The following is a 15,649-nucleotide window of genomic DNA, read 5'->3' as shown; positions in this document are numbered from 1 at the left end:
CATAATACATAAGAAATGCATACATACATGCATAATGGAACATAGTGCTATTCTATATATAAATTATAATGGAATATGTTTTGATTTTTTTCTTACTCAACTGTATGCACTGCCATAATAATAAATTGAAATCTTAGGAGCACTTGTATTGCATTCCAATAACTAATTTCAACTATATCCTCACTAAGATTTCAATTCAAATGATATTTTAATGATTCTTCCAAATATAAATCTGTTTAATACATATTGTGGACTTTAATTTTGGTTAACAGAGAAAGCATACAGTCTTACTTTTTTTACAGTAGATTTTAGTGTGGTTTTCATAAAAAGAAAAACAATTAATATACTCAGTTCTTCCTGCTTAGCTTGACATAGTAAACCAAATATTCAGATAAAATACTTTTATGTTATTTAAAAAGAACATCCTCCATTTCGTGGAATATGGTATATAGTTTATGAATCAACTTCAGCAGATCATCTGGGACTTTCTTAAAAATGCAGACAGGCTGCATTCCAGAGACGGAGTTAGAATCTGCCCTCCGTGAGTCTACATGCTCATTAAAGTCTGAGATGGACTGCCCCATTTGGTAATATTTAGGATAGACATATTTCACATGAAAATGTGCATTTCTGGATTCTCTTGAAAGAATCCTCCATATCCCAATTCTGAGAGACTACAATAGGAGCTAACAGTTGTCTGTACAGAATTGTACTTCAATTTTCAATTTGCTGTACTCAATCACAATCACACAATATCCCGTTAATCACCGATTTCTCGGGCGGGCTCAGTAACATCTCATTTCGCCCTTTCCCTGAGATCTTAGAAATCTATTTCAACTTGGCCCTCCTAACGATGTTGCACTGGGGGCTCTTCAGGGTCAAGGGAATGAGATCCAGCTTGTTACTGGATTTTGCATATGAATACACCATGGGAAGCTTGCAAGACTGTCCCATGTGGGCAGGAAACTCTCAGAAGATTGCCAGTTTCTCCTAGAGGGAGAAGTAGATATTGCGAGGCCGCCTGAGAGCTTGCTTTTAAGTTGCTCTCTGATGTTGGCCGTTGATGGGATTACACACACCTGGGTTCCTCTGCCGGTACCTTCATGCATGAGGCCTGTCCGAACGTATAGAGAGGAGCCTCCAGCATGGCTGCAGCTAGGTTCCGGTGGTCTTCGGCCGCCGGGAGCTCTGCTTGGGGTGGGGAGGGAAGCTGGAGCCCATCCCCTCCAAGGGGCCCCAGGGAAGCCGGCCAGGCGTTCGGGCAAGAGACTCTTTTGCTGTACTATGACTCTTTATTCTTTGGTCTTACCTGCCTATTTCCATGGAAGTTTGAGATGTGAGCAGCAGAGTAGGCAAATGGAAAAACAAGAAAAATCATGTGCTAAATAAGAAAAATTGCAAGGTCATAAAGCTTATCCAAGTTGATTTTCAGAAATAATTTCTGTCAAAAACAAAGTGAGCAATTACCTTTGACCAAACTAGTCTTGACTATGTCTTACTCAAGTTAGTTTCCAATTTTCCAAGGGGGAAATTAAAAAAAAAATAACACCTTGGAGGCCAGAGAGAGACAGCTCAGTACACTGAATGTGGGTGGTCCTGGTTTAAACCCCAGCACCATAGTCCCCTGAGCTCCGCCTGGAGTTACTCCTGAGCACTGAGCTGAGAGTAAGCTCCAGTGCTGGAAGTGGTCCCCAAACTAAAACAAAGATAAAAGTAAAACTACACACTTTATGTCAATAACCACTGCTTTGGCTCATTAGGTTAGTCATAGATCATTTGACTTATTTGTGGCTGTAAAGCATAAACGCAAGGCTCACCTATATTAGGGGATATATAAAAATTATGTGCTTATATTCTTTTATCTGGGGAAAAATCACATTACATGTATATGAAATGTAATGTTTACTACATGTTTTATCCCAGTCTTATTGAGATGTAATTAAAACCAGCTATGTATGTATGTATGTATACACACACACACACACATACACACATATATTTGTTGGAGAGCCCGGCAAGCTATCAGGAGTATCCTGCCCACACAGAAGAGCCTGGTAAGCTCCCTGTGTGTATTCGATATGCCAAATACAGTAACAATAACAGGTCTCATTCCCCTGGCCCTGAAAAGAGCCTCCAATCGTTGGGAAAAATGAGTAAGGAGAAGCTGCAAAAATCTCAGGGCTGGGGTGAATGGAGATGTTACTGGTGCCCACTCGAGTAAGTCGATGGGATGACAGTGATATATATTTATATGGATGTCTATATGTATTTGTTTGGGGCCACACCTAGTGATGTTCAGGGGTTACTCCTGGCTCTACACTCAGGAATCACCTCTGGTGGTGCTCAGGGGACCATATGGAATGTTGGGGATCAAGCCTAGGTCCACTGTGTGTGACACAAGTGCCCTACCTGCTGTACTATTGCACTGGCCCTACGAAGTATAATTTAAAGATATATATATATATATATATATATAGAGAGAGAGAGAGAGAGAGAGAGAGAGAGATAGCATAGTGATGTGACTCATATTATGAAATGATTTTTACCATGTCACTTTCAGAGAGACTTTACATGAAATATTGTGACTGTATTTCAATAATGGTAAAAAAAAACATACTTGAACTGTTATGCCAACTGTCTGCCTTTGAGGTATCCACACAGTCTTTATAAAATAAATCTGTCATATTTTGACTGTTATGTTAAAGTGAGGATGCAATACAGGTTGTTACAGTGTTGCTACTAAGTATCAAGATAGTCTGTCTTGTGAGTTCCAGCACAAATGTCCGCACTGCTCATAGTATAATTGGTAGAGACCAAAAGAATTGATTCCTTGAAATACATGGGCATTAATCAAACATATTCACTGTCACTGTCATCTCGTTGCTCATCGATTTGTTCGAGCGGGCACCAATAACATCTCTCATCGAGACACTTATTGTTACTGTTTTTGACATATCCAATACGCACGGGTAGCTTGCCAGGCTCTATTAACAATATTAATTACCTTGAGCACTTATGTCTGATGTCAGTAATTTAATTCATTTTCTACCCTACTCTTTCATTAAAATTTGATTTTGCTTTCGGAGGACTTAAATGCACATTTGCTATATTTTAGGGTCTCAGATTTTCGATCGCATGTAATACTAAAAGACTGAACTGTTTTCCTGTCCTCATGGATGTCATTAGCAATGGGATTCTTGGAATTTTTAATTCTTCAGAACATATACAGACAGACAGAAGCACATATTTTGAAGTAAGTATATTACCTCATAGACCCACCAGAAGCTTCAAAAACTTTCTTAACATGCTGAGATAACATCGTCAATTAACTTATTATTGAATAATACATGTAAACTAATATGTATATATATAATAGACAACACATGAAGTTGTAATATTGCTAAATTATAATAATTTTATACAATAAATACAATATACAATAATAAAATACAATACGTTAAAATACATACTGCATTATAATCTTACTCAGACAATTTAGGGTCAATGGAACAGCAGAAAATAGTTGATTGGGGGAAAGATGATCTGTTACTACCTGTAGCCTAAGAGAATTGGATATAGTTGAAACAACCAAAGTCTTAAGGTCATACTATGACCTTTTAGCACCTAACTTCTGAAGGTGTTGGGGAATATCTCTAATGTGGACTTAGCATGCTGTTTATGAATCAAACCATCAGTCAGGGAACAGATTGTGGGGAGCAAAGGTGAGTTTTCCATCTCCTCAAACTGTCCCAGCACCAACCAGAGTTAAGCAAAGGCACGAAATGTGAGATGCTTTTTATGGCCTTTCTTCCCCTACCAGAACCTGAGCACTTTACATTTGATTTTCACTCATGTGGGTTTTATCTAATATAGGATCTCAAGGGGATACATTTTAAGTGAGCTAAAAGAAATAAGCAAATCTCAAAAATTATACTTCACCTCTGAGGATTTGTGAGACAGTCAATCATAATCAATTGAAAGTTTCTAGAAAAAAAAAAGTTCTATTTAACCTAGTCAGGATTTTCATTTCTTTTATTCCAATCTATATGTAGAACATCCAATGAGCATTTTTCCTTCAAATACCATTAATTGTATTTTGCAATGCCTCCAGTCCATTAATTTATATCTGCTGAGCCTTGGAGACATTTAGGTTTGCTATTTATGCATGGCACTGAACCAGAGGAACGACTTCATAAATATTGAAATGAACTGATTTGGCCCCATCTTCCAAAAGAAGCAAAATAATTCCTCCACTGACAGTTGGCAAATTCAACTGTCTCCTCAGACATGAGAGCAAAGGCTGGAATCCTAAAGTCAGAGAAGCTTCATTCAATGCTCATCATGTGTGATTAACTGTGAGACCTTCACCCACTCAGACAATTTGGTGAAATTTTCTCTTTCCGAAGTAAAGCAAGATACATATTCAAAGTGCCCAAATTGCTCCAATACGCTATTGAAAGTTCAGGTGGATAGGAGGCTGACGATGCTTTAGGGGTTAGACTTGCCTTGGAGTTGAGAGATTACATCAGGAAAGTACCAATGAACCTTGAACCCACTGGCCATCAACTCACTTCTTCTATCTGACTTCAGGAGCATATGTCTTACGAAAATGGGTACCTGAGCAATGTCTTCTTCTGGATCCCGGTAGCAGCCTGCTTCACCCCCTACATTGCAATGAGCAGCATCAGCGACTACAAAGTAAGCTAACAACAGTGGTATGACTCTTCAGAGAACGCCCCCCATCCCCCCCCCCCCCGGCTAATGAAGAACCATTGATTGGTCAGTGGTGCACGTGTATGTGGGAACATGATGAAACACGCATTCTAATCAAATGTTGAAAATAGGAAAATGACATTTTCCAACTATTATTGTCATGCTGATCCCTTCTCCATCCTAGCTGCCCTGTGCCCCACCACCCACTCTTTTTTAAATTTTATTATTTTTATTATTTTTTGCTTTTTGGGTCACACCCGGTGATGCACAGGGCTTACTCCTGGCTGTGCACTTAGAAATTACCCCTGGTGGTGCTCAGGGGACCATATGGGATGCTGGGAATCAAACCTGGGTCGGCCACATGCAAGGCAAATGCCCTACCCGCTGTGCTATTGCTCCAGCCCCCCCCCCACACCCATCTTGTGGCAAGTTTTCAACCATTGACCAGTCCTCCAGGCCCCTGTTTATTCTCGCCTTAGATATTAGTTTTAACCGAACTTATTGGGTATAAGTCATATATGTACTTACATATACATTATATATTTATATGAATATGTCACAATTAGAGGATGCTCAGACAGCAGTTTGTTACTGCACACTGGCATTGTCATCCCGCTGCTCATTGATTTGTTCGAGCAGGCACCGGTAACATCTCTCATTGAGAGACTTATTGTTACTGTTTTTGGCATATCCGATATGCACGGGTAGCTTGCCAGGCTCTGCCACGCGGGCTCGATACTCTCGGTAGCTTGCCGGGCTCTCTGAGAGGGGCGGAGGAATCGAACTCGGGTTGGCCACTGTGCTATCGCTCCTAGCACATATATTGATATACCTGATTTCATTTGATTATATTTCGAACCATAAGGCCTAAAAGGAGAAAGAAAGAGAAACAAACAGAGAGATAATGTGAGAAAAGTGACTGCCATTGTGGCAGGTGGGGGCGGGGAGAAGGGGGTGGGGCAGGTGGAGTGGATAGGAGGCAAACGGGCACCATTGGTGGTGGGAAAAGTACATGGTGACGGGATAGGTGTTGGGACATTATACGACTGAAATCCAATCATGAACAACTCTGCAAATGTGTTTGTCACTGTGGTTCAATAAAAGAAAAATTTTTTTAAAATTTTAAAAATAAATGCAAATCACTGCTAATAATATTTTTAAAAAAGTGTAGCACAGCGGGGAGGGCTTTTGCCTTGCACACGGCCAACCTGGATTCGATTCCTCTGTCCCTCTCAGAGAGTCCGGCAAGCTACGAGAGTATCCCACCCACACAGCAGAGTCTGGCAAGCTCCCTGTGGTATATTTGACATGCCCAAAACAGTAACAACAAGTCTCACCATGGAGACACTACTGGTGCCCGCTCGAGCAAATCGATGAACCATGGGATGATAGTGACAGTTGACAATAGGAAGAAAATGGAGATTTTTGCAAACAAATGGGTGAGCCCAGAAGGCTAGCTTAGGAAACAGCACCTACTGACCGAGAAAAGCAGTTCTAAGTGAAACGTTTTCATTCACTTTGTTTTGTGCAGAAGCTGGCCCATTGACGCAATCACATCCCCTCTGCCCGTGGTGGTTTCCACTTTCCAGATGGTGCTGAATAACTCTGACAAATTCTGAACAGCCCCTTGAGCCCAATTCTGAAAAAGACTGTCTCCTGAGAACTTGATGTGGGGAAGCTTTTCTTCAAATTTTAGAAGCGTGTAGCTGTCCTGAAGCTACAGAGACCACCTGGGGACGGGAGGAAAATCCTTCATGGTCAAAGGCTGATAGTTTAGAGACAAGTATGAGAAATTGGCCGGGAGACACATCGATGTGGCTGCTTGTCCAGTGACAAAATTTATTTGGGGATGACTGTAGGATAACATTGGTTTGTCCTTTCTGCCTTGCCGCAGGGAGCTTAGGTTTATTGGGTTGCTCCCATCACAGTGCTCCCACTCCTCTGTGTTTATTTGTAACTTCTTTCTTTGTGCTCTGTTGACTTGTAAATATTGTTTTTTTCTTCTCCTTAACTCCTTTGCATAGTTAATTCAGAACAATGTCCTTTCTGTATGGGCACAAGAAGACAGTTAATGCTATACTTTTGTAACTTGGGAGTTAATTGACTCTGTTCTCTCAACTTAAGGCTCAGTTGCCCTAACTTCTTAGTACCCCCAAAATCAGGGTCCTGACGAGGGACTGGATGGACCCAGGGGAAACGGTGAGCTATGTGCTATCCTGGCATTGAGATAGGCCTGGTCAAAGTGCCATAGTGCTTAACTATAAGTTAAGAGCATGGTCATGGACAAGTGCTGTCATGATCCAAAAAGTAATAACTAGATTCAGACGACCCTGCTAGGATTAGGAATGATTAATCTGGCCTGAGCACTATAGTCTGAGTCTGGCAAGATATTCCCAGGAGAGCTGCCCTACAAGCCTCAATGTATCTCTTACTGTGTCCATACAAAGCTAACTAATATTAAGATGTCAATTAAGATGTTAATTATGTTATTGGACTAAGAAGAAGAGGAATACCCCTAGGTGGTATTTCCACTCTTGAGCCTGATGGGCAGTCAGGAAGGGCTTTCTTATGTCGATTTTGTTACCAGACCGGGTGTAGCATGGGCCCAGAGTGCTAGGCATGGAAAGACGAGAAGAGTTGGAGGACTTGGGACAGAGAGCAGGGAGCAAGATGGAGAGCGAAGAGATGAGCAGGAGAGACAGGAGGAGATGAGAATGAGGGGCAGCGTGAGGCTAGAAGGGGGGGCTCAGAGAGACTGAAACAGGCACATGGGGAGAATGAAATAAACGGCAACTGATCAACCAACCGACTTGGCCCTCCTTCCCTCCTCCGTCTGCCCCGTGGCACAGGCTGTCTTGGCTGGGCAAGAGGCCTGAGACTCACCGAACCCAGGCAGCGAGGGGGAGAGCCGTCGGGGCCCTCCCTGGCCTCCCTGGGAAATGATAAAGCTGGCGTCCCTGGATGTAGGATAACAGATGATGATGGTTATATAGGAGCAAAAAAAAAATGCAATAGGCACAAATTGTGAAAGACAAGAGGGCATGAGATAAAGGGGAAGAGGAAGGTCAGGTTTATGGCTATGGAGGGTACGTGGGATGGGATGGTATAGGGTCTCTCTGAATCCAGAGGCAGAGCAGTAAGTCTTGCAGATACCACAGGTGTCAGCGTCCCATGTTTCAAGCTCTGGCTGTTGGCAATTGCAATGTCATTATGCTATATTAATATCCAGGGAATGCCAGGTCCCCTGACTCCTCATCAAGGCTGGGACTTGCCTTTCCACAAGGCCTGCAGCCCAGATGGTCAGGGAGCCGTGCCAGGAAGAACTGCAATAGAAGTGTGCAAATAATTCTTTTGAGGTAGAAATGATTCTTTCTACCTCTCTATGGGACCTATATGAAAAGTCCCTTCCTGTGTCTGCATGACCTTACCTTACTATCCACTGACTCCTGCTTTGTGCTGGGAAAGTTTTGAGATGTTTATAAATGCTGAATTAATTTTCACCCAGAAAGCTACCAAGAGTGTCCCGCCTGCACGGCAGTGCCTGGCAAGCTACCCGTGGCATATTCGATATGCCAAAAACAGTAACAACAAGTCTCACAATGGAGACGTTACTGATGCCTGCTCGAGCAAATCGATAAACAACTGACGACAGTGCTACAGTGCTAATCTCCCAAAACCCCTACCTTTAGCAATTTCTCCCATGAGAAAAATAAAATAGTTCTTCCTCTGTGAGCCCACACATTCAGCATTTTCTTTGCTTTTTTTTTTGGGGGGGGGTCACAACCCAGCAATGCTCAGGGGTTACTCCTGGCTTTACACTCAGGAATTACCCCTGGCGGTGCTTGGGGGACCATATGGGATGCCGGGGATTGAACCCGGGTTGGCCGCGTGCAAGGAAAACGCCCTACCCGCTGAGCATTTTCTTTTGTCACTCTTTCTCACCATTTTCCAGTTTAGTTATTGATTCCTTTATTTCCAAGGTGTATAATTGTCCGAATGCTGTTTAATTACTCTTTGTCTCACTTTTACCACCTGTAGAATGGTAATAATTGTATCCATTTGTAATTTATTGCTGTAATGATATGGTGAAATAACTATTTAGAACACTACCTGGTATACAGTCAATTTCTCAGAAGCGTCAGTGTCGGGTGTTCAAATGCCCAAACTCAGGATCCTGGGGCCTATTTCTCATTATTTTCAGAAATTTCAACTTTTATCTCTCTGTACATATATGTCTAGTAAACACTTTAAATAAAAGCAAAAAAAAAAAGCATGTGATTTCCTGGCTAGACCATCTCATCTTTCCTCTTATTAATCTCAGGAAATGGTGTGACTGTGTGCAGTTGCTCTGCCATGCTTTGCTGTTAAATTTATCTCTTTCTTTTAACCTCCTTTGTCAAATCTATGAGCAGTTCCTGTGAGCTCCTCGAATATATCAAGTCCATCTTCGAACTCTCACCTTTGTTATTTTTTTGTTCTGCTCAAAGACCTTTATTTTTTTCATGAACCACTGCAAAACTATTTGGCCTTTCTGCTTGAAATGGACTCTCTGCACACAGAATGTGCTTCTAACATTTTAATCAGATCACTTCATGACTTTGCCTTGTAGCACTGTCACTGTCATCCCATTGTTCATCAATTTGCTCGAGTGGCACCAGTAAGGTCTCCATTGTGAGACTTGTGACTGTTTTTGGCATATCGAGTACACCATGGGTAACTTGCCAGTCTTTGTCATGTGGGCGGGATACTCTTGGTAGCTTGCTGGGCTCTCTGAGATGGAGGAATCAAACCCGGGTCAGCTGCATATAAGGCAAACACCCTACCCGCTGTGCTATCACTCCAGACTTTGACTAGTAATTGTACTAATTCCTCTTGGGACCCCGAAGTAAATCCTAAATTTGACAGAGCCGCCGAAGTCTCTGGCTGAGATTTTGTGATCTATTTGCTGTCCCCTGCCTATCTCAGCCTCTTCTCACTGTAGTTTTCCTTCCTACCCAGCCTCCTTTGTTTTTAATGGTTCTCAAGCATGTCAATATCCCCATCTTTGGAACTTTGCACAGCCTATTCCTTCTGGAATGCTGTTCCTACTGTTTATGTCGCTAACTCCTTCTGGTTATTACAAGTTCAGTGCAAGTAAAATTTAAAATATTTTAAATTTTTTGTTTACTTTTTAACCTCATCACCATGAGGTATACAGTTATAAAGTTGTTCATGATTGGGCTTCAGTCATATAATGTCCCAACACCCATCCTTTCACCAGTGCACATTTCCTACCACCAATGTCCCCAGTTTCCCTCCCACCACCACCTTCCCCAGACTACCTCTATGACAAGCACTTTTCTCCTCTCTCTCTCCCTCTCTCTCACTCTCTTTGTCTCTCTCTGTCTCTCTCTCTCTTTCTCTCCTTTTGGGCATTACAGTTTGCAATACAAATCATCATCATCATCATCATCATCATCATCATCATCATCATCATCATCATCATCATCATCATCATCATCCCGTTGATCATCAAATTTCTCGAGCAGTCTCAGTAACATCTACATTCATCCAAGCCCTGAGATTTCAGAAGCCTCTCTCTACTCATCCTTCCAACGATGCCGTATTGGAGGCTCTTTCACAGTCAGAGGAATGAGACTCAGCCTGTTACTGGTTTTGACATATTAGTACACCACGGGGGGACCGTGCCAGGCTCTCCCATGTGGGCAGGAAACTCCCAGTAGTTTGCCAGGTTCTCCCAGAGGGAGAAGTAGGCTATAAGATATCAGCCGCTTCCGGGAGCTTGCTTTTAAATCTCTGGATGCTGGCTGTTGACAGGATTACATGGCACCGGGGGCAGTCTCTGGGTGTGACCTCCTAGCTACTGGGAGATGGGAAATCTGGGTGAAGGAGGCCCAGTCCTCATCCGAGCAGCCTTGGAGATCTCAGGCCCGGGTCCCACACACCTGGGTTCCTCTGCCAGTTCCTTCATGTGTGAGGCTCGTCTGAATGTATGAAGAGGGGCCTTGAGCATGGCTGTGGCTAGGCTCCGGAGGTCTTTGGCCACCGGGAGCTCTGCTCGGGGTGGGGAGGGAAGCTGGAGCCCATCCCCTCCGAGGAGGCCCCAGGGTAGACAGCCAGGCGCGCAGGCAAGAGACTCTCTGCGAATACGAATACTTAAAGGCTATTAAATATTATTTAAACAGAGACTGTCTCCCTGCTTACCTGGTTTACAATAGATCTTCTATCTGTGCCACATCAACTTATTTTTTTAAAATCTAGACATGATTCTTGCTCTCTGAATCTTTTCTCATTTGTATGTATGTTGTTTCCTTTCCACTAAATCCAAACTTCCTCACAGTAGGAATTTCCCCCTGTAACTTCCTCCTTACTGTTTTTGGTATATCGAATAACCCATGGGTAGCCTTGTCAGGCTCTGCCGTGAGGGCAGGATACTCTCGGTAGCTTGCCGGACTCTCCGAGAGGGACCCAGGTTTGATTCCTCTGTCCCTCTCAGAGAGCCCAGCAAGCTACCGAGAATATCCCGCCCGCACGGCAGAGCCTGGCAAGCTCCCTGTGACGTGTTCAAGATGCCAAAAACAGTAACAACAAGTCTCACAATGGAGACGTTACTGGTGCCCTTTCGAGCAAATCGATGAGCAACAGGATGACAGTGATACAGTGATAGTTCCTCCTACTTTTTCTTGCTCACTCTATAAATTGACTATTTATAGAAATCCTTCTTAGATCCCCAATAAAATGCCAATTATATATGTACTGTTTCCAGTTAGCATAAAATTTAAGAACTTTAAAAGGGATGTTTGAATCTATATATTAGATTGTGGTGAGCCAATATCATGATGTCAAAGCGTAAATAGTTTGGGGGAGAAAAGAAAAGTTATTTTCTCACTGTGGTTAGAATGTGAGCTAACAATGCTGGTGACTTTTACCTTCAGAAAATAAAGTAATCATGAGAGTTGCAATATTTCTAATGCCTCTGAAGCTGGAGTGTGGCAAACGGTAAGAGCATGTGCTAAGGCATAATATATGCACAAAACCCTGGAAAGCCTAATGCTTTTGTGACTGCATATTTGTAACTTCTCGTGTTATAAATATTTAAGAACATTTGATGATTCTCCTGTTTCTTTACCAGAGCAAAGCTCACTCCCAGCTATGGATTTCAGGCCTCTACCCTTCAGCTTATTGGTTTGGGCAAGCGCTGATAGATATTCCATTGTACTTCTCCATCCTTCTTCTAATGCAAATCATGGATTATGTTTTCAGCCCAGATGAGATTATATTTATAATCCAAAACCTGTTAATTCAGGTAGGTGGAAAAATTTGTGAGATGGTTTGTGAGCGTTTTAAATTACTTTTGCTTAGATTTGAAAAGTTTAAGTACCAACACCTTTCTAGACAACTCTTTATTTATCCAACCTTATATCCCTATTTTTAGATCCTGTGCAGTATTGGATATGTCTCATCTCTTATTTTCTTGACATATGTGATTTCATTCATTTTTCGTAATGGAAGAAAAAATAGTGGCATTTGGTCATTTTTCTTCTTAATTGTAAGTATGTGCAAGTGCATGCAATTTTATTTTTAAAAATTTTAAAGTTCAAAATGTATAAATCTGTAACTGTACCCTTAAAAAATAATTTTAAAAATTAAAAAAAAAATTAAGTTCAAGCACATGTGTTATAATCTTTGTATTATAGTAGAATGGAAAATTAATATACCCTCTGGAAAATTCCATTTCCTCTCAGAGTCATAGACATGTATGTTGTGAACCTGAGCTTGCCTCCAGGAGAGCTAGAAAATTCTCCCTCCTAAGCTTCACTTACACTTCCTCTGAAATATTTTTAAAGCATCTCCATGACGAAACTACAATTATTTCCTCAATTTGTTCTTTTGTCTTAACTGATAGCATTATTGCACAAAATCTACCCAGTTAACAGCTCATAGCAGAAATCTATAATTATCTTTGATAACTCTCTCTCTCTCTCTCTCTCTCTCTCTCTCTCTCTCTCTCTCTCTCTCTCTCTCTCTCTCTCCCCTCTCCACCCCTTTGTTTCTCCTACATTCAATCCACGTGCATGTCCTTTAGACTTCTTAACATTCGGAGTCTTTTTGGTGTGTTTCAAATTCAACTCACATACATTGTCCAACTTTCAGCATCTCTCAACTAGAGACTTACAACATATCTTTAATTATTCTCTTTTTTTACTCTTGTCTTCTCTGAGCTATTCTCTGTATAACACCCACGGTGCTCTTTTGAAAGCACATATTTATTTTAAATATATAACTATATCATCCCATTGTTCATCCATCTGCTCGAGCGGGCGCCAGTAACGTCTCCATTGTGAGACTTGTTATTACTGTTTTTGGCATATTGAATATGCCATGGGTAGCTTGCCTGTATACAAAAAAGTGCACATGTTTTAACAACAACAAAAACTCCAAAACAAACTCTTCCATGGCATCACCAGAAATATCAAGATAAAAAGCATTACTAGCTCTCAGAATCTTCTACCTGCCCCATTCCAAATTTTCTCCTTTGTTCTAGAAATCATTCTCCTTGGTTGTAATATCATAGGTGAGCTACTTTCTGAACTTAATAAAAGAGTCATGCAGATTAAATTATTCTTTATGTTCTCATAATCAACAATAAATTTCATAGAGTTGTTCATAAACTTATATATAATAGCTACCAAGTAGAACATATCTTTCCAAGTCTAAAGTACTGTTTTTGTGGCCATGCACTGATTTATTCATTCTGTTTATTAACAGATATTGTTATGGCTTCCTGTTTGGGCCCGTTACGAATAATGATGCCATGAACTAACTTGTATGCTTGAGTTGTGCATATGAATGTGCGCCGAGGTATCAATCTAAACCTAGGAGTGAAATCATTAGGTCATAAAATTTTCATATGTTCAACTACAATCAATGCAACCAAGTTTGCAAATAATTGAAACACCACAGTATGTCACTGTATCACTGTCATCTTGTTGTTCATCGATTTACTCGAGTGGGCACCAGTAACATCTCCATTTGTTTCAGCCCTGAGATTTTAGCAGCCTCTCCTTACTCGTCTTTCTCCATGATTGGAGGCTCCTTCAGGGTCAGGGGAATGAGACCTGTTATTGTTACCACAGCATATAGATAATGTATAATGGATAATGTAGAGGAGGCTTCTATGCTTTGCTAACATTTTGCAGGAGCTAAAATAAAATATAAGAAGAAAATAGAAATTATAAATTAATAGTAAAATTTTATGATATCTAGAGTGGCCCATAAAATAAAATTCACTTAGATATTGTTTTTAACATAGCTAAGCGGTGGACATTCGCTTAACAGCCATTTTTCAAGTAGAGAAATCTGGGCGGAGACCAAACACTCAGGCTACGTGCTAAGGAGGCTGAGAGGTGTCATCCATGACTCTTATCAACTGAGCAAGAGTTCAATGCGAGGGCTTAAAGGTACAGTGCAGCTTCACCCCTGTGACTCTGGTTTTATCCAGACCATGTCGGCAGAGTTTGGGGCATCCAGGACTGCACCCATAGATGCTCAGGGACCATAAAGTGCTGAGGTTCAAACATGGATCAGGAGCATGGTAGATATGTGCCCTAATTGCTTCTACTATCTCCTGGCCCCTACTGCAAAATTCTTGGGCTGGAGCAATAGCACAGTGGGTAGGGTGTTTGCCTTGCACGCAGTCAACCCAGGTTCGATTCCTCCGGCCCTCTCAGAGAGCCTGGCAAGCTACTGAGAGTATAGCACCCGCATGGCAGAGCCTGGCAAGCTACCCGTGGCATATTTGATATGCCAAAAACAGTAACAGTAAGTCTCACAATGAGAGGTGTTACTGGTGCCCGCTCAAACAAATAGATGAGCAACAGGATGACAGTGATAGTGACAGTGACAGATGATACATGGCTGGATAGTGGCTACCTAGTCACTGCCACGCTCCAGGCCACTTTCCGGACACTCGGGCTGAGTCTCACGCATGAATGAAGCCCCGTAGAACCAGGTAAAGCAGAACCTTGTGACCTTGGACTCCAGGCTCAACGAGACCCGGAAACAGAGATCCTCTGCCTGCCTCCCACAATCTCCAGTGCTCCAGAGATCACACCCAGATGACACACCCTACCAGCACCAGATAAATTCCTCATTGGCCTGCAAGACAGAGACTAGCAAGCTACGCATGGCGTATTCAATATGCCAAAAACAGTAACAAGAATGGGCCTCATACCCCTGACACTGAAAAAGCCCCCAATATGGTAGCATTAAGAAGGATGAGCAAGGAGAGGCTGATACAATCTCAGACAAACTAGACTACCAAAACGAAGAAAGACTAAAATGACTGTCTGTACTTTCAACACAAATACGCTGGCATCGGAAGCATCCATTGAGGACCTGATGGTGTAAGCGCAGAAGATCAAGCATGACATCATTGGTCTGACCAAAACAAGAAGGCATCAATCACATCACGCCATTTTCGACACTGGAGAAGAACTGTTCCTTGGAACATGCGAAAATAGAGGCATCAGTGGTGTTGGTGTCCTTGTCAACACAAACTTGGCTATGAGCATTGATTCATTTCAATGCTTAACAACCCGAATTGGATGATTACACTTGAATAGATGTGGCTCACTGCTGGCAGTTTCTATCTTCATTGTCTACACACCAACATCCAACTACGATAAAGAAGAAATTGAGAAGTTCTACATGGAGCTGGAGAAGTTCTATAAAGAAAACCACACCATCTACAAGATCATTATTGGCGATTTTAATGCCAAGATAAGACCAAGAAGGTCATCCAAAGAACTCCACATCAGGACCCATGGCCTAGAATGGAACAAACAGGGTGAGAGACTGTCTGAGTTCATCATGTTGACCAAGACCATCCATGATAACTCACAGTTCCAGAAGGCCAACTCTAAACATTGGACAT

General features: G+C 41.9%; 1 protein-coding gene across 1 annotated transcript in view; it reads left to right on the top strand.

Annotated features, from left to right (window-relative positions):
- Window positions 1-15,649, top strand: part of ABCA9 (ATP binding cassette subfamily A member 9) — an 88,824-nt gene that overhangs the window by 47,073 nt on the left and 26,102 nt on the right. The window contains exons 22-25 of the mRNA XM_055133608.1: window positions 3,116-3,253; window positions 4,591-4,698; window positions 11,846-12,019; window positions 12,149-12,262. Coding sequence (XP_054989583.1) covers window positions 3,116-3,253; window positions 4,591-4,698; window positions 11,846-12,019; window positions 12,149-12,262 — 534 coding nt within the window. The remainder of the gene's footprint in view (window positions 1-3,115; window positions 3,254-4,590; window positions 4,699-11,845; window positions 12,020-12,148; window positions 12,263-15,649) is intronic.

The sequence above is a fragment of the Sorex araneus genome, chromosome 3, assembly GCF_027595985.1.
Source record: "Sorex araneus isolate mSorAra2 chromosome 3, mSorAra2.pri, whole genome shotgun sequence".
NCBI classification, from domain to species: Eukaryota; Metazoa; Chordata; class Mammalia; order Eulipotyphla; family Soricidae; genus Sorex; species Sorex araneus.
This window is presented reverse-complemented; position numbering and strand designations above follow the sequence as displayed.